The 27,108-nt window shown below is 36.8% G+C and overlaps 1 protein-coding gene and 1 long non-coding RNA gene across 2 annotated transcripts; both read right to left on the bottom strand.

The window, feature by feature from the left end:
• Nucleotides 1–1,640: 1,640 nt before the first annotated feature.
• sncgb (synuclein, gamma b (breast cancer-specific protein 1)) lies at nucleotides 1,641–27,108 on the bottom strand. The gene is made up of 6 exons (XM_055150386.1): nucleotides 26,884–27,108; nucleotides 15,279–15,320; nucleotides 13,003–13,130; nucleotides 11,161–11,178; nucleotides 4,612–4,653; nucleotides 1,641–1,772 (listed from the first exon to the last, which is right to left on the bottom strand). Exons 1-6 carry the CDS (start codon nucleotides 27,002–27,004, stop codon nucleotides 1,764–1,766), a joined length of 360 nt encoding a protein of 119 aa, XP_055006361.1. The 5' UTR covers nucleotides 27,005–27,108; the 3' UTR covers nucleotides 1,641–1,763.
• LOC110164407 (uncharacterized) lies at nucleotides 2,585–2,990 on the bottom strand. The gene is made up of 3 exons (XR_002318900.2): nucleotides 2,845–2,990; nucleotides 2,711–2,777; nucleotides 2,585–2,635 (listed from the first exon to the last, which is right to left on the bottom strand). It is a non-coding gene; the product is annotated as an uncharacterized LOC110164407 (long non-coding RNA).

Here is a 27,108-nt window from a genome sequence, read left to right as displayed (position 1 = left end):
AAGATATAATCTGATAACCTTATAATAAGCATTGTACTACTGTCAAAACATTCCAACTTACTAAACCAGCCTTAGCCTCTCTACAAACATAAGCTACAGGTCAGTCGAGTTGACTGAACTTCAACCACTATTAAACCACAGTTTCGTCCATTAAGTTTAAAGTTATTTTATTGGCTGTTATAGTTTTAGGTGATTATATATTTATTGCATAGATATTTAGGCTCCTTCCTGATATTGTGATATGTGATATAGTTTGTTTAAGAATGTCCAAATTAAGGCCCTGAACCCAAATGCTCTGGAACTTTTTTTATTTGTCTGTCTTCTTTCAAAGTGAGGTGAAACTGAAGTACGTCGTAGGTCTATAGGTCACATTACTTGAATTAAAATAACTAATTTGGCAGCTGTGGAGTAAAACTGGTTTGAACTCCTGTGTGTGAGGTTGGGGTTTTTAGTGTTTGTTACAAGAAGCTAGTCAACATTTATAAAATCTGCACCATTCTGGTTTTACTCGATGGATATCACTTAGACTATTGGACAGAGATGGTTAATTATCAAAAAAAAAAAAAAAAAAAAAAAAAAAAAAAAAGTAAACTAAAAATACAGCTAACTAGGCCTACACATTTTATTTCAGTTACAAGATTATCTTTATATCATTCATATACTTCAAATATGCATGTTAATCTTTAATATATATAGTTTAATGCATTTTGTTTTTGGCAAGGATCATAAATATTACTGTTGGGCCTTTGTCAGTTAAGCCTTTGTTAGCTCCTCATAGACAAATCATGCTAAATACAAACACTAGTTAAATTTGATTAAGATGTTAGCATGTTAGCATATAGGCTAATCGTACATTGCTTTTAATATAGTTAGCTTTGTTATTCTGAATTAATATTTTTATTCAGAGGCATTAATATGAATTTTAGTCGCTTGATTATAAAAAGCATACAGAATTATCCTTCCCTTTAGCAGGGGGTTAGAGCTAGTAAATGCTACGCTAACGAGGCTATAGTCTGTGATGCTAACTGTACTATGTGGCTACTAATGCTATAAGATTTACTACTTACTTTACTACACATGCAGTTATCAGATATAATTCCTGTAGGCCTTAACATTCTTGCGATAAGTTTCTTTATGTCTACTTTAAGTTATAGGCTACATGCTTGCTAAACATTACTGGGCCCATATAATTAGTAGCGTAATTTTCTTCGCAAGTTATCATTAATTAGGCTAATTTGTGTTTTTCTGAATACAGTATCATTCTTAGTAGTTTTGTATAGTATTTTTATCACGCTCATTTAAATTAGATGTGAAATGTTTGCCTTAAGCCCTCAAATTTCCATCGAAGGGCCTGATTACGGGTATACAATTTTTGGTACAGAGATAAAGCTTCACAATACTTAACAATTGGCCTATTCTCAATCAAATTCCTTGTTATGGTAGCAAGTGAAGCATCTCAAAAGGTTCAGCGTGGTGGCGAATTACAACGGGATTACAACACAGTGACACGGGGAGAAAGCTACAAGCAAGAAAACTCGAGGACGTTTAAAGGCAAGAAAAATACATTGCTGCTAGTTGCGGCTGCTTCTGCTGGGCTTGTGACGATGTAATGTGGAGGTATTTAGAGGCAGAGGAGCGACCAAGAAAAGTCTGTTTTTTTGGAGATTTGGTTCCATAAAGTCACAAAAAATATGCTGAACATCTGGAGTCTGGTACAGCAAGGCAAGGGCACGGGCGAGGAGGGGGGTCCTGAGGTGGGTGGGCTAATATCCCTGTGGAGAAGAGCAGAGTGGCAATGGAATAAGTTAGCAAGGTTTCTAAAGATAAGTAGAAGAAACAAGTAAACATAAAAAAATATTCCTACTGACCATGTTTTCGCCATTTGAGTGATACCAACTCACCTTTATAAAGATCACCCTTTGTCCTGTCAATCATTATTTAAACTGTTTCTCCTTATGACCTCTTGTATAATCACGAATTTTGGACTTCCGGTCATCGCGCAATGCATACTGGGAAGGATTTTCCGAAAAAGTGAGCATCAAATCGCCATGTTTGATTTCCCAGTGGGATGCGTCTAATGACAAAGCCGATCTTTTCAAGTCTTTCGAACCATATCACTTTTGTTTCTGGTTCTGATATTGTCGTATTTTAGGTTTGGGATTCGGACATTGTAATAGTGTGATTGTTGGATCCTAACAGTGGAAAACAGCTCGAGAAATGGGCTTTGGATGTTTGTGTAGCAGAGCAGCATATTTGTACATGTACTTCAAGGTAGTTAAGTTGCCAACAACGCCACCTGGTAATGCCAGGACACAGTGTTTTTCCCCACCCACTATAGACACACAGGTTTGTTGACTGAATATGGCGTGAGACTTGAATATACTTTACATTGAATTTATTATCCATTTTTGCAAAGGGTTAATAACAAATATCCTCCACCAGTCCTGTGCGTTCATTGGGTCGCATGGCCTCGTTGCTTGGAGTTACCTTAGGACCATTATCACAGTCAATATTGCGCCTCGCAGTAGCTCTTCCCCCAAGACGAAGACTTCAGAGAGCGAGTCCTTTCACCAAGGGCCACGACCACGGAGAAAGAAAAGAGAAAGAAAAGGGGAGGCTTCCCGCCAGCAGGAGCCTAAATATAACATGTTACATTTAACGTACAATACACACGACAAAGAGGAACACAAAATAAACCATAGCAACATACCGTGTAGAATTCACCGCGGCACGCCACCCAAACACGCAGAGGACCGCCCAGCGCCGAGACACAAAAGCTAAAAACACAACCTGCGTTAACCTCACACGGCGTTACTGAGCCAGCAAGACGATTTCCCCACTTACCCCCACGATGCCCGCACACTCTCCGCAATTACTGCGCTGAACACCTTGCAACAGTAAACTTAGTGCGCCTAAACGTGGTCCACTCGGGGCCTCGCGTCTTGCGGCCATGACAGCTTGGCTCCGCCAGCGTGCAACGTCAGCGGTCGGCGTTCAGGATGGAGGGGCGAGCGTAGCGCATAGTGCCCCTTTTATAGGCGGGTTTGTGACCCATAAACCCGATACTATCACATTTGCAAACACCATAACTGCAAAAATTATTCAGATCTGTGTGACTACAAACCTCCATTCAAACTGTTTCCCTTCCCAACGGAATTGAAAAATAGTGAAAGGTGAAGGCGATGGGCAGTTCTGATCCAAAGGAAGGACAAAAAAGGAAACCTTTGGCTGCTTAAGAAATCATCCCGAGTTTGCAGCGAACATTTTGGATGTGGAGAGCCATGAATGTGCGATCCCGTTTGTTAAACAAGAGGTACAGAAGACAAACAGGCTGAGCTGGCACTTTCTTGTTCAACTGGATTTACAGCAACATGGTGCTTTTCGCTTTGGCGATGACTTTTTATATTTGTAACCAAGGTTGAGTGAGGGATCAGAATTTTGCTTTGAGGGCACTCCACATACAAAATGTTCGCTGCAAACTCAGGATGATTTCTTAGGCAGCCAAAGGGTTCCTTTTTTGTCCTTCCTGTGGATCAGTACTGCCCATCGCCTTCGCCTTTCACTATTCTTCAATTCCACTGGGGAGGGAAACAGTTTGAACAGAGGTTTGCAGTCACACACATCTGATTCCCTTTTGCAATGGAGTTTGCAAACTTCTGAAGCCCATTTCTCGAGCCGTTTTCCGCTGTTGGGACATCCAACAACCACACTATTACAATGTTTGAATCCCATAACTAAAATATGACAATATCAGAACCAGAAACAAAAGTGATATGGTTCAAAAGACTTGAAAAGATCGGCTTTGACAATAGACAAATCCCACTGGGAACTCAAACATGGAGGTTTGATGCTCACTTTTTCAGAAAATCCTTCCCAGTATTCATTGCGTGATGACCGGAAGTCTGAAATTCGTGATGCATGTATTGCTGAGATATTTTTGTATTGCTATATTTCTATGTTTTATTTTTACTTATATAATTATACTTTATTTGACACCAGTCTCTTACTATTTTTGCTACTTATTCTGAATTTGTTATTATAATTTATATTTTTGCTCTTTCTTATTATAATATATTGTGACTTTGGCTCAAAACAAATCCAGAAAGACACCTCTCTGTATTTTTTGTGTATTTTTTATACAGTGGGATATCAGTCAGGTCACCACATTCAGATTTGTTTATTTCCTTGACTTATGTGAAACAAAGGAGCTCATTGGTCGCTGATCATTTTGAACAAAATCAAATTAATCTCACCTCAGATTAACAGACTTTTCAGTCTTTTCTTTGGTACTGGTCAATCGGGGGATAGGTTAATGCTTAAAGTATCGACATCGGTATTGGAAATGAAATCATGCATCTATAGTATTGTGTATTCTGGATTCGAGGCAGCTCTTTATTCTAGGTTTGGAAGTGATAGAATGTTTTATAGCAATTGCCTTTTTCAGGTGGTATCGCTCAAAATCATTCTTCAAATAACCTAATACATACAGACAATTAAAACAATAAAAATACAAAACTTATATCCATTTATATCATTGCAGTCGCACCATGTTTGTCCAAGTATAATACTGACGGTTGCAATTAAATGTGTATGTATTTTTTGTCGTCTTACCTCTCCTCCTTGACCTCCCTGTTCCATTCCACCATATTCTCCCTGTAAAATAGACAAAAACAATATATGGTAAAACACAGATTACACAGACCATTTGTGCTTAAATTGGTTAATACTGTCAAATGCTGTTATAGGCTTCAGGCACCAAACATCATGCAGAGGGGGGAGAGTAGCGAAAAGGTTATTTCTAGTTATTTATTTATTAAACAGTAAATACAGACAAATTAATGAAAGTAACTTGTTATAGAGAAAATCATCTCCATTTGGGGTCTTGACACTGTTAATGGTAAAGTGGAGATGGCGAGGCTGAGGAGGTGGTTGTTTCTGCTGCTGCGGTGGAGATGAGAGGAGTTGGGGCTCTTTGCTGTAATGGCTGGATGAAGGAGGGGAGAGAGAATGCATCGATATGAACAACTTGAAAGCTGATGGGTTGAGAGGCAACGGTGTCTTCGTGTTTAAATGTCCACACACTATTGGTACTTTGTAGACTTGCAGCTGAAGCCCTGGGGGTGATGCTAACTGTAGGCTCTGCTCTGTCTGAGGCTTTATTAGACTTTAATCTGATCTTGAGCGCGGCACGGGACACATTTTGAAAGCTCATTGCGGGCGCGGGTGGTAGCGGGTCTGCACAATGCCGGAGTGGACAGGTGAGATGATAAACTGCAGCAAACTAAATATGAGTGTAAATCAAAATGTACAAATGATTAATGTTTGCCTATTATACGTAATTTGTGCTGGATATTGTACTTGGCATTAATAAAAACATTTTAAGCAGCGTAAACTTGTGGATATGGTCTAATCTCGCGCACATTTTAGACAATTCCTTCCACTTCTCTGAGGTTTGATAGAGCTCAAGAAAGCAAACGTCCCCATCTTGTGGGATTTGCAGGCAGGAGTGGAACAAAATATCACAAATCGCATCAGCCGGTTTCACTTTGTAGAAACATCTCACCTTGCAGCATTCGTTCGCTCGATGGTAGGTGGGTACTTTTTTTATTTAACCAATCCCTGCTATTTGGTTGTGACATATGTAACGGGCCTAACTGGTATATTAATCTTTTCCCAAATCCCGTAGGAAGAAGGGCAATAACGTCTTTCCCCTTGATAAAATTCACTAAACATTCTCTTTATTCCGGCTTTAAATCCTTGATCTCGGGAATGGTTGACAACACAAAATGTATGTCTCTTCGCTGATTAGCAGGTGCCTGGACTCGCACTTCCAGGTTTTTTGCGAAATAGTTTTTTGTGTATAGGTGAGTTTCATTGTCGACAAAAGCGCGCGTTGCATGCTGGGAATTATTTTGGTCGGCGGCAAGAAACACTAATTCAACATGATGGACGGAGCAAGAAAGCACATAAAGGGTATTGATCCCGGTTATTTATCCACTCTAACGGCAGAGGACCGAAGACAATTTGACCAGAAATTGGTCATAAGCATCGATGGAGCCAAATCACCCTTTTCAACCCCTACAAAAGGTGAACGAAACCAAATTTCTGGTCGGAATCACCAACTACCTGGCTAAATATTCACTTCGGCGATATCCACAATGACTTGGTGGAAACTCCTGGGCCATTCACAGCAGAAAAGATGAAAACCTCCAAGAGTCTCGATGCGTTGTTGAACTTGTTGGAGTCCACGGTTTGCTAGGATCTTCTACGTTTGCTCTGCAGATGTTTGAAAGCCGTTTAATTCGCCGTTAGCGGTTCTTTTCACTCAGAATACGAAAAAGACATCTTCCTTCTTCCGTGCTTCTATTTGTGCATCCGATAATGCTGCAGGAATTTACCATTATCGGGGATAAATATGCGAGGTTACGCACTGTGTTTGACCGCTATCGTGTTTCTTGCCTCCTACCAAAATATTTCCCAGCATGCAACGCGGGCTTTTAATAACAATGACGTCAGCTGAAACTCGCCTATTCTGATTCTTGACCTAGTCGCTGGAGAGAAATTAAATTAAGAGGAGGCACTAGTCACAAACTAGCATTAGCTAAAAGGTTTTAATTTTTGGCTGAAAATCAAACACTGCTCAACACAGACAGGATGACCATGAACACTCGTATTGATCATAGGCTCTAGAAAAGGTGTTGTTTGAATCAATTTTGTATTTTTTCTTGAGTTTTCAGAGAATCCCAAGTTTGTGTTTGTTAATGCGCGTACTGTGTTTCCGTGGTAACTGATGAACATTTCGGCATATACATACAAGTAGAACACCCCCAGCATGATGTCGCTGCAAAGTATCAATATTGTGACAGCCCACTATTTAATTGTGAGACTTTTGACGATACGATATCACAGTATTCTGATTATTGTCCCTTATAGACACTACCTAGCTAATAAAAGGTGCACTATGTAACTTTTCTGGGTACAGCTTTTCCTTAAATATTTCACAGATTGGCATTAAATGTATCCATATTGCATTTATTCAATTACAGGTATTTTAAATGCTCAAAATACCTTGAAAAACATGCATTCTTACTGTGAGCAGGGACGCTTCTCCAGAGACCTGACCTGTAACCTGATGGTGTCAGATTAGAAGTTTAATGCCATACTGTGGAACGTACCAAGCAAAGCACTAACATCTCCTCAGAGACAAACAGGCAGCAGACCACTTCTTGAAAAGTTACATAATGCACCTTCAAGTGTTGTTTCATGTTTCTGGCAATATGATTTATTTAGAAAAGAGTTATGTCTTCAGTACGATCGATTATTCCCATATATATAATATTTTATTGTGAAAGGCCCAATCTAAATGTGTTCTAGTGCACTGTTCTTAAAAGACCTTTTTCACAATGGTCGAAAGTGCGACGTCACTCCTGGTTAATGCTTTTCTATGGCAAAATATCTGTGGAAATGTCTCGTGTATTTTCCACCAGCTTCATAAATCTGCTAGCCTGATTCATCAGCCAGTTTCACTTTGTGGAAACCGTCTGACCTCGCAGCATTAGGATTTGTTCACTCGATGGTAGGCCAGTACTTTTTTTATTTAACCAATCACTGCTTTTTGGTCATGACCTATGTCATGTGCTGCTAACGGGACTAACTGGTATATTAAGATTTTCCCAAATCCTGTAGGAAGAACGGCAATAACGTCTTTCCCCTTGATAAAATTCACCAAACATTCTCTTTGTTCCAGATATAAAATCCTCGATCTCGGGAATCATTGACAACACAGAATCTATAGCTCTGCCCGAACTCGCACTTCCGGGGTTCTTGCAAACCGTCTCGTGCAGACATGTCAAACTGAGGTCCAGGGACCAAATTTTGCCTGCGATATAATTATATTTATTTATATGTATTAAAGCTGCCCGCCAGCTACAAACAGGCTATAGAGACATTATTTATTTAAAATGTTGTTTTTATTTTATATTCTGCTTGTTCTGGATTCAATGTTTAAGCAAAACTATTATTAAACATTTATTTTAATAAGAAGAAGATTTAACATTACATATCTTAAAAGAAGAGAAAACATGGAGACGTTGTTGACATTTTTCAATAAATATTTAGTTTGGCCCACAACTTAGTACCAGTTTTTAATTTTGGCCTCTGTGAATTTGAGTTTGACACCCCTGGTTTAGTGTATTCTGATTCCTGACCTAGTCGCTGGAGAGAAATTAAATTGAGCAGAGGCAGTAGGTGACGCCAGCCTGGCTACAAATCTGCCCCATCACCAAATCTTCATCCAACAAGGTCGATAAAGAACATATTCTGCCCATGAAGAATTTATGCACAACTATCAAGGTAAGAAAGACGAAAACGTAAAGGCAAACAACGACGCATTAGTGAACTACTCCTGAGAAACACTAACATTATGGTCATGAATAAAACATAAGTAATAAGTAATTCATTAATTAAGTGACTTGTTAACTCAAACTGATGATAGAAAACAAGTTAAAAATCAATTTCATGATGTAAATATTAGATTTGTGCAGTTCGAACACTACAGATGTTCACAGATTACATGTCGAGCATTTAAACTGCACAAATCTCTCTGTCTATGCGAATATCTACATCATGAAATCAATTTTTTTATTTTAATTGTAGAATCAGTCTGAGTTAACAAGTTACTTATGTTTTATTCATGACCATAATGTTTTGCTCAGGAGTAGTTCACTAATGCGTCGTCGTTGTTTGCCTTTACGTTTTGGTCTTTCTTCCCTTATATTTGTGGATAAATTCTTCATGTTTTTCCTTTGTGGACCTTGTTGGAAGATGATTTGTTGATGGGGCAGATTTATGAAGCTGGTGGAAAATAGACGAGACATTTCCACAGATATTTTGCCATAGAAAAGCATTAACCGGAAGTGACGTTTACCCTACATCGCGACACTTACGGCTATTGTGAAAAAGCTCTAATAACTTACCTGATTAAATAAAAATGAACGCAGTGGTGTATTTCAAAATGAATTCAGATCATGCTGTCAGTTTGGCTACGGCAGTACCAGCTCTTACAGATTAGTCGCGTCGTTCACTGGAGCTTCACGGCATCAAACATTTAGATAGCGTGTTAGCGTGTTAGCATGTTTATTGTGCATTGGCCTACTTTAGCTTTAGCATCGTTAGCTTTAGCCCTCAAGACATATGTTCACTGGCACATGCTGTGAGTAACCTACTACATGTTCAACCTTAAAGCAAATATTAAACTTCTGTATCATTATTTTAAAATGTTAGTAGTTTTAGTAAAATGTGATTCACTTTAAATTTGAATAAAACTTTTGTGGTTAAACCTATGACTAATAATTTTTTTTTTTCTTATAAATGTATAACTCTGGACATATTTACATGTTACAAAACATATATTGTATTACTTTTTAAAATCAAGTCAGTGGTTCTCAACTCGGGGGTGGTGAGATCATTTCAGGGGTTGATCATGTGGGGAATTAAACTGAAAACTAGGCTCAGTAACTTTCTGAAGATGGCTCACCTACCGTATTTCCCGGGCTATTAGGCGCTCTGGATTATGTCGTTAAAGGGTCTATCTGCGAACTTTTTTCACAAATAAACCGCACTGGACTTTAAACGGAACACAACAGGTGGATGGGTCAGTGGGACTTTGTTTGTGGCGTTCACGGTGACTCTGGGCTTTGTTCAGTTGTGGCGTGTAGGGAGGGTGCTGTCTGGGACCGCTGGATTGTCGGCGTGTCCGCAGTGACTCAGTTGTTCAGTTGTGTCTAGAAGTGGCACATTGCGCTCGCTTTTTCGGTGATGATGTGCATGTTAACGCACTCAATTACATCTCCAGGGAGCCAGGGAGGGAAGCTGAAAACTCTCCACCAGAAAATGTACATAGTGCGCCTTTACACTGTCATTATAATTTACCTTTTAGGACATTTTAACTCTACTACAGTCCTGTACAGTGTAATTTAATGTATTTTTTTCTTTGCAGGTATGAAGCTTGTGCTGTCAGCTTTGGTCAATGGCAAAAACATCAACAATTTTCGGTTCGTTCCTCCGTTCCGTTCCTCGTCAGTGTGGAGTGATGAGTGTGTCTGTGGGTGTTTTTCGCTGTGCGGTCACTGTCTGCTCCGTGTGTGTTTGCGTGCGCTGTGGGTGGTGCAGCTTTGTAGTTTACTGAAGTCATGCTGGGACACCTGAGTGGATTCGTGCATAGGACGCTCTGGATTGCAGGGTGCGCGGTCATTTTTGGATGGGGTTAGAGGCTTAAGAGTGCGTCTAATAGCCCGGAAAATATGGTACATGACTCCATCAAAATAGAAAGTTAAAACCATACATTTGTACCTGTAATCTGTACATTTTCCATTGAGAAAAATATGTTTTTTTGCTACACGGTGAGAGATTTTAGCCAAATTAACAACATTCCCATGTAAACAATCAGGAAAAGGCCCTCCTCCAGGCCAAATAAGAGTCAGGTTTGTGGAGATGCGAGCCCTCTCAGAGCAATAAACAATCAAAATGAAAAAAACATGCTTTCTTCGCTAAAAATCACATCTTTAAATAAGGCATTTGACACACCTAAAATGCCACTTAAAGGTAGCTGCTTCTTCTTCTCTCAAACTGTGTTCCACCTTGTGATGTCATGTGGTAATTCAGGAAGTGCTCCACTGAGTTTTTAAACTCCATACACCTTCACTAGAATCATTTGGTTGATTTCAGACCTGTAATTGTCAATATTTACTGAAGAAAAGGTAAAAGCCGCTGTTAACTTGGAAACTACCACTGCATGACATCACAAGGTGGAACAGAGCATTTTGAGCTTTGAAGATGTACAGACTAATAATATAGGATTACTCAAACATGTGTGAATGAAACAAAACACAACTCCAGGTGTGTATTTGACAAGATAACAACATTATAGCATGGTTTAAATGTAATATCTTTAATCTACATTATTATTTTGTGTGTGTTTGTGTGTGTTTGGGAGTCACTATTGGAAAAGGTTGAGAACCACTGATGTAAAATACGAATAAACCTTTCTAAAAGTCTACACTTATCACATGCAGGCTAACCAAGTGTCATCCAAACTTTACAAAATAGAATGATGCTTTATAATCTTATTGTCTAAAGCCCATGCAAAACTCCCACAGACACCTCGTATACTGGCTCCTCCTATCAGGACAAAATGAGACACAAGAAAATGAAAAAGATGAGATTCACAACAGGAAACGATCTGCAAAACATATAAATTCAATTCATAATATTGTACACTGTGTTGAGTTTTGTTGTTATTGATTCATTGATCCATTTTTTACTTTTATAGATGTTAGATTATAGATTATTATTGTGCTGAATTTTGTTGTTTCACATCTTTAAAAAAAACCTTTATAGATGTTAGTTAGATTATTATTAGGAAATGGTCTGGAGAACAAATAATTTCACTTAATAATATTAGTTTTAATAGATTCATAGATGTTAGATTATAGATTATAGATTAAAATTAGGAAATGATCTGCAAAACATATCATTTCAATTCATAATATTGTACGTTTTGTTGAATTTTGTTGTTGTTTCATGTCTTTTTTACTTTTATAGGTGTTAGAGTATAGTTTATTATGAAGAAATGATCTGCAAAACAAATAATTTCACTTAATAATATTTGTTTAATAGATTAATAGATGTTATATTATAGATTATATCTTATTCTTAAGAAATGGTCTGCAAAACAAATAATTTCAATTCTTAATACTGTATGTTGTGTTGAGTTTTGTTGTTGTTTCATGTCTTTTATTTTTTGCTTTTATAGATATTAGATTATAGATTATTATTAGGAAATGGTCTGCAAAACATGTTTCCGTGCATAGTATTGTACGTTTTGTTGAGTTTTGTTGTTGTTGATTCATGTTTTTTTTTTTTTTTTTTACTTTTATAGATGTTAGATTATAGATTATTATGAGGAAATGGTCTGCAAAACAAATCATTTCAATTCATAGTATGGTAATTTTTGGTATGTTTTTGTTGTTGTTTTACTGTCTTTTCTAACAAATTTCTTTAATTAAGATAAGTTAGATCTACAAATTAAAAAACTAGTGAACACAACTCTCAAGTCAGTATAGTAATTTCAGTTTATTTATCTAATTTTGTACAAATTAAGAGAAAATTTCAGACCAACTGGAAATACTTAATATTTATATCATCATTATATCTAATTAATAAGTAATGTAGCTGGATTTTCAATAGACTAAACTGGCTTTTACAGTTTGAGTTACAGAGCTTGAGAACGAACGTCAAAGACTTTAAAGGTGCACTGAGAAACCTTTCTGGTGGATGGTCCGCTACTTGTCTCCATGGAGATGTTATTGCTTTGCCTGGAATGTTCCACAGTATGACATTAAACATTTCCATCTAACATTTATTCCATTGCGCAAAAAAAAAATTAAAATACAATTCCTTCTGTGAACAGGGGCGCCTCTCCACAGATCTGAACGGTGGAAGATTCTAGACAAAGCATTGACATTTCCGTGGAGACATCAGGCGGCGGACCCTCCACTAGAAATGTTACACAGTGCACCTTTAAATGACAGGCCAGAAATGACTTTAGAGATGAATTGACCAAAAAAAGCTGCTGGGTTGTTAATTTATTCACGACATTACTTATGAGTTTTGAGTATTTTTGAGTTTTGAGGACTGTTGACGACTGATATTTTGTATTAAATTGCTAATTGCTATGGTAACGGTCCTAACTTTTCATCATTCTGAAACCCATGGGTAGTGTCAGTATGGAAAACTTCTGAATGTACGCTAAGTTTAGTATTTTAACATTTCTCTATAGCTATATTATGAGTTTAAATCCTGAGTCACAGCCGTCCCGGGGCAGACTGACAGGACTGTGGCTGCCGTTCTGCAATATTTGTTGACTGATTTACCGAATACAGTAAATTATCGGCTCATTAGCAGTTTGATTGATGAATACATGATTTAAAGTGGTACCCGAACCTGGTTGATGAATCCGGCTGACGCGGCGACGTTCTCGACTCCCTCCACCGTTGCCTGGGAAACCTCGTTGGCCCCGGCAACCGTTGTGTCTGCGACGATGTTGGCCTGGTCCACAGTCTTGTTAGCCACTGCACCCCAAGATCAGACGAGAGTAGTGGATTAAAATGATGTTAAAAGGTCATAAATTATCTATCGTTTAGGCTTTAAAGGTCTTATATTATGCAAATTAGGCCAAACTGTTCCAGAAAGTGCACCTCCATGTTTTTACAGACGTTCACTAAACTCATTTTTAACAGATAATCCTGCGTCCTGTCAATCATCTCATCATTCCTGCTGAGATTTTATATTTTATTACTTATTTTTCTATTTTATTTTGACTTGTACATTTATATTTATATAATAATGTCTTATTTGACACCTGTCTCTTGCTTGTCTTTTTTGCTACTTATTTAGAATTTATCATTACCATTTATATGATGAGCTACTGCAGTGTTTCCCAAAAAAAAATTTCTGGGGACCCATATTTTAAAAGTCACAAAGAGGATATTTTATTGATGACTGAGTGATCGTGTCTCTCTGAACAATCAGTATTACTCAAGTTTTAAACAATGAAAAACAGTCACTGAAACAGCAATAAAAAGGATCCAAAAGTCGACGATTTGGACTTTAAATGTAGCTCATTTCTTTTTCTTTTCAGCATCAATTGAATCAGCAATACTGGAACAAAATTAAACTTATAACACAACGGACTCCAGGCACTCCAAAGAAGTAAAAATCGCATGAGGAAAAATATAGTTAAAAGGCCTTTATTTAAATGGACAAACCCAACATGTTTCAGCCAAACTGGTCTTCATCAGGGCTCAGTTTGGTCAAAACATGCTGGATTTGACCATCTAAATAAAGGCCTTTTAACTATATTTTTTCCTTGTGTGATTTTTACTTCTTTCAAGTGCCTGGAGTCCGTTGTGTTTTAAGTTTTGATCCTTTTTCCAAGAGCACCCTCTACCTGCTCCCACTGACTGGAACACCTGCAGCATACAAACACATTTTTGTTTTTTCAGTAAAAATTAAACTTACATTACTACATTAAACTTACAGACCTACATGCAGATCGTGACACGGGGACCCTAAAAAAATCTCTTACGACCCACCTGAGAGTCATGATGAAGTCTTTGGGAAACAGTGAGCTACTGTGTCCAAATAATTTCCCTTGTGGATCAATAAAGTTTGTCTAAGTCTAATTTGCTTAAAGTGAAACTAAACACTGAATCAACTTTGTTTGCTACTAAACGGTGTATGTGCTCCCTCTAGTCGCCACTGCAATTTCAAGTGCTACATGACATCACACAGCACTGCCATGAATACAGTCAGGTGTTTCTGATTTTAAACACCTGGATGAAGGGGCGGAGTTTAAAGTGTGGATACCTGTTTCGACCAATCACACTGTTCCTTATACCCCCCTCTCCTTTCAGCTCCCCTTTAAAGGGCCCATCTCATGCAAAATCAACTTTTCAGAGCTTTCTACCTTCTAAGAGTGATGTGTGGGCCTTGCATATGTCGCCGAAGTGTTTTTTAGATTGATTAAGTGTTTTTTTAACAAATTGCAGCATATTTCTGCCACCTTCCCACGTAACAACGAACTAAAGCTGCTACAACGATGACACGGCAGCTACACCTATGACGTGTTTGCCCACCAGTGTACACGATATAATAAGTTTATCTAATAGTGTTTATTAATACTTTACCAATCAGTAATGTTCAGCTGATGTCAACACTGTGCTTGTGCTTCGTGCACCTCAAAGTCCTCGTCCGATTCCGAGTCCAACACATGCGGCTGAACGCGCTGTATCACCATGATGAATAAAAGTTTATTCCTACCACTATCAGGGTGCACGTCTGTCTCCCCCTCCCTCCCTGAGATGGCGGAGGAAGGGTGGCTCACTCAGAGCCTACGTCACGTTTGAACGGCGGAGCCTGTGCTTTCTCAGGACGGGCGGGGGGATGAGCGATAGTCATTCATTCATAGTTCCTGGTCTGTGACTGTCTCCAAGAAATCTGTAAAATTTCATAACTATTGTGTAATGGATGTTCCAAAACCCAAATTGTGCTTGTTTATGTGCAGAAGATACCATGTGAAAAGAGTTATTTTGCATGAGATGGGCCCTTCGATCCTCCACATACTGTCCTAAAGTTTTTATTATAGCTTCAGGATAAGTTTTTATATTTATTAGCCATATTTAGCCAATATAAAAAGTGTAGTTATTGTATATTTTTACCTGTGTTTACTGATGCAGTCACTCCCTCCTTTGTCTTGTTGCCTGTGAGACAGAAAGCACAATTGTGAAAAATAAAATATACATACATATATATATACATGCTTAAAGATGCACTGTGTAACTTTTCTGATAAAGGGTATGTGTTTGTCTTCATAGAAGTTTTATATCTTTATTGCATTTTGGAGACAGGTGGACATCAGAAAAGTTACACAGTGCACCTTTAATATTGGCTTACAGACTTTAGAGAAGTTTGGGGACATTGCACTTTCAATCAATTATGCAGTTAATTCAGTAAAAAAAAAAAAAACTGTTTTAGTATAATAAACCAGTGCCAGCATTTCTATTTCAGAGCTATTTCTTTATTATTTAATGATGATTTTCTTTAATTACAGATGCAATTTTATTTCCGCTTCAGATCCTCATTGAATTAAGACTTGCCCCATTTTAGACCTGCTTTAGTCCGGTTTTGATCTCAGTCTGGTACTTGGAAAAGCTAAATATTAACAATGGGACAAGATCTCACAAGACAAAATTGACACAAGACGATGGAAAATGATCTGGTGAGATTTTTTCCTCATATTTTTACATTTGCTTTGGATAAAAAGGGGGTTAACTTTGCAGAGTAAGTCTTGAGAAGCTGTAATTCCAAAAAAAAAAAAAACAATGACACCAAACTTATAAAATAAAACAAACCAAACATCGTGAAGTCAAAATTGTGAATTAAAAATGACAGAATCTTGTCTTGTCTCGTTCTCGTGAGCCGAATCTTGTGTCATGTCTCGTCTTGTAGAAACTGTGTCTCGTCTCACTACGATTTGGTGTGAAAAGTTTCAGGACTGTTGCATTATGAGTGATTATTATGTAATACGGTGAAAGTGGTTTAGAGCAGATTTCTGATGATGCCTGAGTTATATAAGTGCAAAAGTGGGGCAGCTCCAGGATCTCAAATAATCACAACTTGTTTTCCTCCTTTCCACCAGCAGGGGGTGCAGTCTGTCAAAATATCAGTGTGGCTATCAGGGTCTGAGAGAGGTTGAGATGTCACAAAAGAACCGGAACATTACACCCACATATACCTGCCTCATCAGTACAATAACCGACAGAAAATACAACAATTACTTCATTAGAAAAGTTCTAACAGAAGAAATGTTCCCTGGTTTGCAAAATAAAAATGATATACATTATACATTTGATAAAAAAGCCATAACAAAACTGAGAACAAGGTACTTGGCCTTTTCTGTCGCTCCTAAAGTAAAGGAAACACATTACAAAATCATGAATAACATATACCCATCCAAAGAATTACTTCAATTGTGCTTTAAAATTCAAGAGAACATTTGTATATTTTTGTGAAAAGGAGATTGAAAGCACCGATCATCTTTTTGTTGATCATGTTATAATTTTTGGTCTACTACTACAAAATAAAAAAGAAGAACTCTGTGTAAACTTAATATTATGTCTTGCCAAATTTTACATCCACAAATGTAAAATTCAGAAATGTCTCCCTAACTTTACTTGTTTTAAAAAATGAACTCAAATTATATATAAATCTCTGAAATATATGAATGGACCTAAACCTCAAAAAGTGTACTCCTATGTTTGTGAAATTCCCCTGGACTTTATGAACTCAGGCTGAATGAACTCTATTCCCCTTATTATTATCCTTTTCTCTTCCTAAATGCACTTTTTTTTTTTTAAATATTGTTTTATTACTATTGTGTTGTATTGTTACTGTATAATATGTTGTGTTTATGTTACCTCATCCCAACATGTAACTGCTGACGACCAGTGTTGCCATAGTTACTTTGAAATAGTACGAATACTTCTTTAAAAAGTAAGTTAGTTAAGTTACTGACTACTTGCTTTTAAAAGTAACTAAGTTAGATTACAAGTTACTTTATTGGTTACTATGAGCAGCTAATAAAGTAACCCCACCCCCTTCTTGAATACACTTTGTCGCCAACACAGAGTGAACAACGAACCTTTATGTTGCCATCCTCAGCTGAAATAAAATCGAAATAATGTTTGTATTTCCAGCTGCAAAAGTCGTACCTCTCTCCCTCCATTGTTTACATCTGACTCATGATGGAGCGGAGACGACGTAACATCATGGGAAATGTGTCACCAGAGACGATTTATACGATCTTTGGAGTCACATAACCCACGTCGCCAAAAAATTAAAATAAATAAATTACCTACGTCGCCCTGAAACGCAAAAATACTGTAGTAACGCAAAGTGTATTAGACAAGTAACTTAAATCTGACTACTGGTTTGGGAAAAGCACTGCGTTAGACGACTCGTTACTGGAAAAAGTTAGTCAGACTCACAAAAGACCCAACAATATCTATTTTGACAAGCTAAAGTTCCAAACTGAATGCACGTCTTTGCTAAATACGAGGAGAAGTTACAGGTAAGATCTGTGGAGAGGCAACTCTGCTTGGCAACAACAAAATTTAATTGAATAAAAGAAGGACAGAGTAGAGCACCTTCACGTTACATTTACACACATTTAGGTACATTTATTTATTTATTATTATATTTTCTAGGTTATTTTAGTTTTATTTTATTTTATTTTTTATTTTTCACAGCGTAGTCCCCCTTCCCCCTCTAGTCTACGATGCATGAAACGTCCACTACGAACAAAATGTAACTAGAAAGTAAGGATCATTTCAGGCAATCACTTTCAAGGGCTACGGAACATTAACTTCAGCAACACCGCAGGATAACAATAAGGACACCATTATTATATGTGCCTGGAGGTGGTAGCGTCATAAAAAAAATAGAATATATGCTGTTCTAGAGATATGTAAAAGTAAAATATTGATTGTTTTGTATGAGTCGAGTTGAGTGAAAATACAAAGAACAGAAATGTAGAGAGTAATCTTTCAAACAATGGTGCAAAGTCTTATTTCTACATGTTTTTTCATTATTTATTCATGTTTTCTGCAATAACGGGACGTGGTTAAGTCCTGAGTTAGTCCGGGGTTAGTCCTGGATTAGTCTGGAGTTAGTCCTGGTATAGTCCTGGTTTTGTCTGAGGTTAGTCCTGGTTTAAGCCTGGTTTAGTCCTGATATAGTCCTGGTTTTGTCTGGGGTTAGTCCTGGTTTAGTTTGGAGTTAGTCCTGAGAAAGTCCTGGTTTACTTCGGGGTTAGTCCTGGTTTAGTTCTGGGTTTGTTCTGAGAAAGTCCTGATTTACTCCGGGGTTAGTCCTGGTTGATTTGCCCTGGTCTATTTGGTTTAGTTTAAATTTTGTCCTAGTTTAGTCCTGGTTTAGTCCTACTTTAGTCCTGGTTAAGTTCAAATTTAGCCCTGATATTGTCCAGAATTAGTTCTGGTTGATTTGCCCTGTTCTACTTAGTCCTGGTTTTGTTCAAATTTGTCCTGGTTTATACCTGGTTTAGACTTGGTTTGGACCCATTTTAGACCCAGTTTAGTCCTAGTTAATGTCAAATTTAGTCCTGGTTTAGTCCTGAGTTAGTCCCGAGATAGTCCTGAGATAGTCCTGATTTAGTCCAGGGTTAGTCCTGGTTGATTTGCCCTGGTCTATTTAGACCTGGTTTACTCCTGAGTTAGTCCTGAATTAGTCCTGGTTTAGTCCAGGTTTAGTCCAAAGTTAGAGCTGATTTAGACCTAGTTTAGTTCTGATTTGCACTGGTATCATTTTGTCCCCTGTTCTGGAGGTAAAATTATTAAGTTTAGGCTCTATAATTAAAACTATTATTTATAAATACTGTATAAAATGAGCAGAAACTGAAATTTATGTCAAGTTTTAAAAGAAGCATTCTGTCTTCAGAGTTTGTATTGCAAACAACTCCAGGAATGTCAACATTTGAGAGAAGACTGAAACATGAACTGAAAAACTAATACAAGAATCCAGTGTATTTACCATGTGTTTAGTGTAATCCTCCAAACATGGGTGTAGTGATCGTTCTATACTTTTAGGGTTAATTTTATGTTCCATTCATGTTTTGTGCTATACTTAAACTTCAACCAAGACATTTATAATTACATTTTGGTACATTCCTGCATTGTTAAAGGTCCTATATTGCACACAATTATAAGCTTTAAATCGTATTATAATGTTGTTACCTCCTCAAAAACAGACCTGGAGTTGTGTTTTGTTTCATTCACACATGTTTAAGTAATCCTTCATTATTAGCATCTACCTTTTACCTTTAGATTGGCAATTCCAGGTCTGAAATGATAAAAATGATTCTATAAGCAGAGGCGGCGCTACCGTTAGGCAACAGTAGGCAGTAGTGTAGGGCCCCCGAACCTGGAGGGGCCCCCAAACAATTGCCCTCAGGCCGAGACCTCAGAGCAATTTGACTTTTTCTCATTATGACTTTAAATGAGAGTAGTTTACTTTTAAACAAGAAAACAGCTCAAGAACACACATCAAAATAGTATCCGGCTGTCAAATCTGTTTTAACTGTCAAAGCATCCTCTCTTTCACATTAGAATGGACTCGTCAGCTTGACCTTGATTTTAACATAATCATAGTATAATCAAAATCATATGTAATGGATCTAAACATAAATGTAATTGTGCTAGCAAAAAAATAAAACTACTTTCAGCTCTGGTTTTCTAGTGGACGACCAGACTAATAAGACGAGTTTCCAGTCCACCATAATTCAAATAAAGATGTGTGTGCCTCATAAACAATGGGAAAAATCAGACAATAAATGTATATATATATATATATTAAAAAAAAGTAGTATAGTGAGAGCCCCAAACTCAAGTTCACCTAGGGCCCCCAAATTCCTAACACCGCCACTGTTCTATAGTGAAGGTGTATTGAGTTTAAAAACACAGTGGAGCTCTTCCTGTATTACCGCGTGACATCACAAGGTGGAGCAGAGTTAGTTTTTTTTTTAGTTTGACAGAAGAACTCAGTATGCAGGGTTTGTGTGTGAGAAATGTGTGTGAACAAAACAAAACACGACTCCCGGTGTGTTTTTGACGAGGAAATATTATGACATAAATCAGAAAATATCGTAATATAGACCCTTTGAAATCGTCGCTGTAAATTGACATACATACTAATTTTTGTCAGTATTGCTTAGGTCTATATAGACTTATTGCAACGCCACGGGGGGAAAATACCTGCTTAAAAGCTCCTGTAGCAGATGGAGCTGTTCTGGCGCAGCTTGTCCCACTAAAGACATTAGTGAAATTAATGTAGGCAACTGCGCAAGACTGCAGTGTAGTCATTTTCAGTCCAGGGTCATTCATGCTCATCTTACAGGATGAAAATAAGTGAAAATACAACCACGCTTCGCCTTTCGGACAATTTAATATTTAATGTTGCGTGAATTATCCAAAACACGCTAGCCTAGTTGTACTATTTTTATCCTCGGTGCTCTCCCCGGCCCCCGCCCCACATGTGTCCTGCACCAGTCTGCAGCATTATCATGGAAATGTCCCGAGCGTGAAGAAAAACCCGTTTAAATCCACAGTTATTTGATCACTTACGCACACAAAAACGTTACACTCTTAAAATTGTAACGACTGATCATCAAATCTTAATGTTTAAAGACGCACTGTGTGACTTTTCTGATCGAGACATGGAATTAAACGTGTCTATCTTAGGTGTTATATTGAAAAACACATATTCTCTCCTCAGATCTGACCCGTAACTTGCCCTTTTTGGCATGTCCTGCTTGTTGCCATGGAGATAGGGAAGGTTAATGCCATACTGTCGAACGTTCCGGGCAAATCAATAGCATCTCCATGGAGACAGGAAGCAGAAAAGTTACATATTGCACCTTTTTAAATATGTAATAGTGTTACACAAAACTACAAAAAATTAAATAAATATAAAAAAATAAAATGAATAATAAAATTAATATAAAATAATAATAATAATAATAATAATAATAATAATAATAATATAATAATAATAATAATAATAATAATACAACTATTAAAAAACTTTTTTTTTTTTTTTTTTTTTTTTTTTAAGCATGTATATTATAATAATTACATTAAACCTTTGTTGGGATGGGGCAATTTTTATTTATTTATTTTTTTTTTTTATTTGTTTCATCAAAGTCAAATAAAATAAAATAAAATCAAGTCAGGCATAAATACGTTACACACTAAAGCTATTTCTATTTTTTATTTTTTTTTCCTAATCCTTAACATTTGCACAGCGCCATCTAGAGGCACCAACCTGTCTTATTGCTTTGTCTGGAATGTTTCACAGTATGGCATTAAACCTTTTTATCTTAACAGAGACCAAACCAGACCAAATTACATGTCAGATCTGCGGAGAGGCGAATGTCTCAGAATGTCTGTTTTTCTAGGTATTTTTGAGCTATAAAACCAGCTGTAATTTAATAAATGTAAGGTGGAGCTGTTTAATGTCACACTGTGGAACATTCCAGACAGAGCAATGACATCTCCATAGAAACAGGTGATGGACCCCCAATCGAAAAGTTACACAGTGCACCTTTAAGCACCGATCTTGCACCCATTGCCTGTAAACTGTAAACCAAACCAGCGCGCTCCTAAATCTAAAATCTATATTGTAAAATGGAAGTTTGTCGATTTAAAAACAGTAAATTATTTTACTTTATACTTCCCAAGCAATTAAATATTATACATAATTAATTATACATTGTCAACGTGCACCATCATCCTTGAACCGTCCTAAACCCAGATACTGACGAATCCGAGAGCAGGACTCATATTTCTAAACGGGACAATTCTTTTCAGTGTGTTTATGATTTTTTATTTTATTTTCTATAATAAAGAGTAAAGTTTTTATTTTAATTGGTTCTTTTAGTATAAAGTTTATGGCCTGCACCTGTTTTGCACCATCACTGTACAACTGTCCCAGACCAGGATGCACCCGACAGTCGGACAGCACCGGGTTTTGATAGACAAGCAATGTTTTTAGTCCTGGTTTAGGTTTATGTTAGTCCTGGTTTAGTCCCGGTTTAGTCCTGGTTTAGTCCTAATTTAGCCCTGGTTAAATCCTGGTTTAGTCTGGAGTTGGTCCTGGTTCAGTCCTGGTTTAGTCCTGGTTTAATTTGGGTTTAATCCTGGTTTAGTCCTGGTTTGGTTCTGCTTTAGTTTTAGTCCTGGTTTAGACCTGATTTAGTGCTGGTTTAGTCCTGGTTTAGACCTGGTTCAGTTCTGGTTTAGTCCTGGGTTAGTCCTGGTTCAGTTCTGGTTTAGTCCTGGTTTATTCCTGGTTTAGACCTGGATTAGTCCTGGTTTAGTTCCTAGTTCAGTCCTGGTTCAGTTCTGGTTTAGTTCTGGTTTAGTCCTGGGTTAGTCCTGGTTTAGTCCTGGTTTAGACCTGGTTTAGTGCTGGTTTAGTCTTGGGTTAGTCGTGATTTAGTTCTGCCTTAGTTTTAGTCCTAGTTTAGTCCTGGTTTACTCTCGTTTAGTCTGGAGTTAGTCCTGGTTTAGTCCCGGGTAAATCCTAGTTTAACTTTAGTTTAGTCCTAATTTGCATTGGTCTGTTTAGTCCTGGTTTAGTCAAGATTTAGTCCTGGTTTCATTCTGGTTTAGTCCTGATTTGCCCTGGTATAATACTTTCCTGGTTTAGGTTTATTTTAGTCGTAGTTTAGTCCTGGTTTAGTCCTGGTTTAGTCCTTAGTCTGTAGATTTGGTTTTAGTCCGTAGTCAGTTCTTATTTAGTCCTGATTTGCTCTTTATAATTGTATCCCTGTTTAGTCCTGGTTTAGTCCTACATTTTAGTTCTTTTCATCCTGGTTTAGTCCTGTTTTGACCTGATTTAGTCCCAGTTTAGACCCTGTGCCAGAAATTTCGAAATGCACCAATAGTCCAGCCTGCACCAGATACGCTTCACTGCCCCAACTGCCCCGAACCAGGATACACCCAAATCCCATTCCAGCCTCGCGCCGCATCCACAAACGGGACTTTTCTCTTTCCTCTACAGCTATTTATGGATTCTGCTTTTCAATAATAAATCAGTCTGAAATGCGCCAATGTCTGCACCAGCTTTGCACCACACAACTGCCCCAATGCACAACTGCCCCGACGAACAACTGCCCCAACGTCAAATGAGGCAACGGAGATGTCATTATGGATTTTTTCAGGTTATATAATCAGAAAATATTTAAAATTATTCCTCAACTTTCAAATGTTTATCCCAAATTTTGCATCATCATCCTCCATAAACCAAATCGAAAGTTGTATTTTAAAATGTCTACTTATAGTTTTCACTTCAGATTTGCTTAATATTAAACAATTTTCGATATTTGTTCATAATTTTGGATCAAATTTGTCCAAAAATTTTAAATACATATTCGAAAATGGGTCTAAAAGGAGACAATTTGTTAAGATTTTTGTTTTTCCTCAAGTTACTAATGGTAAAATATTAGAAATTATTCCCAAATTTACGAATGTTTATCCCAAATTTTGCATCATCATCCTCCATAAAATGTCCCAAACGAGGATACACCCAAATCGAATGTTATATTTTAAAATGTCTACTTATAGTTTTCACTTCAAATTTGCTTAATATTAAACAATTTTTGATCTATCTATTTAAACTGTCACATTTAAAAATACATATCCAAAAATGGGTCTAAAAGGAGAAAATTTGTTAAAATTTTAATTTTTCCTCAAGTTACTAAAGGTAAAATATTAGAAATTATTCCAAAACTTCCAAATGTTTATCCCAAATTTTGCATCATCATCCTCAATAGACTGTCCCAAACAAGGATACACCCAAGTCAAATGTAATACGTCAAAATATCTGCCTATACTTTTTACTTCAAATTTGCTTAAAATTGATCAATTTTCAAAATGTTTTCATAATTTTGGATCAAATTTGCAAAAAAATTAAACATACATATTCGAAAATGGGACTAAAAGGAGAAAATTTGTTAAGATTTTTGTTTTTCCTCAAATTACTAATGGTAAAATATTAGAAATTATTCCAAAACTATCAAATATTTATCCCAAATTCTGCATCATCATCCTCCATAAACTGTCCCAAACGACGATACACCCAAATCAAATGTTATATAGTCAAATTTTTATCTATTTCAAAATGTCTGTCTATGTCAAATTTGCTTAATATCGTAACACTGTTGCCAAGAAGAGTTTTGGATCAAATTTACATTATTTGAATACCCAAAACTGGGTCTAATTTGTTAAGATTTTCATTTTTCCTCAAGTTACTAATGGTAAAATGTTAGAAATTATTCCAAAACTAGCAAATGTTTATCCCAAATTTTCGGAATGATTGATTTTTTTGTTATTTTAATTTTAATTTTTTTTTTGGAGATTCTAGTTGCGATGAACAATGTAAAATAATTGCCTTTATTTATCTGTTGAATACTGCATAATAAAGCATAAAAGCAATTGACTACATGATAATGCAATTTATCATTTACGGAAAACATCCAAATAAACTTATCATCATTTCATTTCACAAATTTTGCACCATCATCATCATCCTCCTCCATCAACTGTCCCAAACTAGGATACACCCAAATGTAATGTTTGATAGTAAAATTTTTATCTATTTCAAAATATCTGTCTTGATTTGCTCAATATTAAACAATTTTCAATATTTATTCATAATTTTGGATCAAATTTGAAAAATAAATAAATAAATAAAAATACATATCCAAAAATGGAACTAAAGGGGGAACATTTTTTTAAATTTTCATTTTTTCTCAAGTTACTAATGGTAAAATATTAGAAATTATATCAAAACAAGCAAATGTTTATCTCAAATTTTGCTTCATCATCCTCCATAAACTGTCCCAAACTAAGATACAACCAAGTCAAATGTAATATTTCAAAATATCTGCCAATAGATTTTACTTCAAACTTGCTTAAAATTAATAAACTTTCAATATTTGTTCATAACACTATTGCTAAGAAGAGTCTTAGATCAAATTTGCTCTATTTGAACTGTCACATAAAAAAAAAAAAAAAAAACATTATCCGAAAATGGAACTAAAAGGAGATAATTTGTTAAGATTTTCATTTTTTCTCAAGTTACAAATGGTAAAATATTAGAAATTATTCCTAAACTTCCGAATGTTTATCTCAAATTTTGCATCATCATCCTCCATAAACTGTTACAAACTAATACACCCAAATATAACTGAACTTCCTCTTATTTCTATATGACGTAAGTCTTTTAATTGTCTTTGTGTACAACTACTTTAAAATTATCAAAGCGATTATCCATTTTAGATGATTATTTGTACAGATATAAGACAAGAAAAGGGCTGCACCAAACTGCATGATGTGAATTGTCCCGTCACGATTTACATAAACTTACTTCACTGTGTCTGTGACGACTACAGGAAAATTAAACAAACAAATATTAATGTTTTTAATGATTTATATGAGATTTATTTTCTTATTACAATTACAAATTTTGGCAATTTTGAGTTTTGAGACCTACCTACAAAATTAGCCCTGGTTTGGACCTGGTTTAGTCCTGGTTTATTCCTGGTTTGGACTTGGTTTAGATCAGGTTTAGACCACTTTTAGAGCTGGTTTGGGCCTGATTTAGATCTAGTTTAGTGCTGGTTTAGATCAGGTTTAGACCTGGGTAGTCCTTGTTTAGAGCGGGGTAGTCCTGACATAGATCGGGTTTAGACCGGATTTAGTCCTGGTTTATATCTCGTTTAGACCTGGTTCAGTCTTTGGTAGATCAGGAGTAGACCCAGTTTAGATTGAGTTTAGACCTAACTGGTTTAGTCCTGCTTTAGACCCTATTTAGTCCTGCTTTAGACCTGGTTTAGTCCTGTTTTAGTCCTGCTTTAGACCTGGTTTAATCCTACTTTTGTCCTGCTTTAGTCTTGTTTTAGACTTGATTTAGTCCTGCTTTAGACCCTATTTAGTCCTGCTTTAGTCCTGCTTTGGTCCCGATTTAGTCCTCGATTTAGTCCTGCATTAGTCCTGCTTTAGTCCTGCCTTAGTTCTGGTTTAGTCCTGCATTAGTCCTGCTTTAGTCCTGCTTTAGACCTGATTTAGTCCTGCATTAGTTCTGGTTTAGTCCTGCATTAGTCCTGCTTTAGACCCGATTTAGTCCCGATTTAGTCCTGCTTTAGTCCTGCCTTAGTTCCGGTTTAGTCCTGCTTTAGTCCTGCTTTAGACTTGATTTAGTCCTGCATTAGTACTGCATCAGTCCTGCATTAGTCCTGCTCTAGTCCTACTGTAGTCCTGCTCTAGTCCTACTTTAGTCCTGCTTTAGTCCTGCCTTAGTTCTGGTTTAGTCCTGCATTAGTCCTGCTTTGGACCTGATTTAGTCCTGCATTAGTACTGCATTTCTAGTCCTGCTTTAGTCCTGCTTTAGACCTGATTGACACCTGCTTTACTCCTAATTTAGACCTGATTTAGCTCTAGTTTAATCCTGGTTTAGTCCTGGTTTAGACTTATTTCACACAGGCTTGTATTAGTCCTGGTTTAGATCTGGTTTGGTTCCACTTTAGTCCTGTTTTAGTCCTGGTTTAGCTCTAGTTTAACCATTTTATCCCTGGTTTAGACTTATTTCCCACACAGACTTGTATTCGTCCTGGTCCAGATGTGGTTTAGTTCCACTTTAGACCGGTTTTAGTCCTGGTCCAGACCTGGTTTGAGTTTTCAGACCTACCTACATACATGACTCCCTCTTTAGTTTTAGCTGCAGCCTCCTCCATCCCTGCTTTGGTCTTCTCCGCAGCAGCTACCACTCCCTCCTTGGCCATCGAAAAACCCTTCATGAACACGTCCATCGTCGGAGAGCGAGAAAAAAGTCAAATCTGAAATCTGAAAAACTCAGAATTTGTTTGTCAATTTGAGTTTTTGAGTTTTTTTTTGGTTTTTTTGCTTGTGGTGT

The sequence above is a fragment of the Boleophthalmus pectinirostris genome, unplaced genomic scaffold (assembly GCF_026225935.1).
Source record: "Boleophthalmus pectinirostris isolate CB_2022bp ecotype Guang Dong unplaced genomic scaffold, ASM2622593v1 HiC_scaffold_14, whole genome shotgun sequence".
Classification (NCBI taxonomy): Eukaryota; Metazoa; Chordata; class Actinopteri; order Gobiiformes; family Gobiidae; genus Boleophthalmus; species Boleophthalmus pectinirostris.
The sequence above is the reverse complement of the archived record's forward strand: the minus strand, read 5'-3'. Positions and strand labels throughout refer to the sequence as shown.

Coding starts and splice junctions, on each gene's coding strand:
- sncgb (XM_055150386.1), bottom strand. CDS start 27,004: ATGGACGTGTTCATGAAGGGTTTTTCGATGGCCAAGGAGGGAGTGGTA. Junction 15,321..26,883: donor AGAGGGAGTCATGTATGTAG/GTAGGTCTGAAA, acceptor TCTGTCTCACAG/GCAACAAGACAAAGGAGGGA. Junction 13,131..15,278: donor GACTGCATCAGTAAACACAG/GTAAAAATATAC, acceptor CTTGGGGTGCAG/TGGCTAACAAGACTGTGGAC.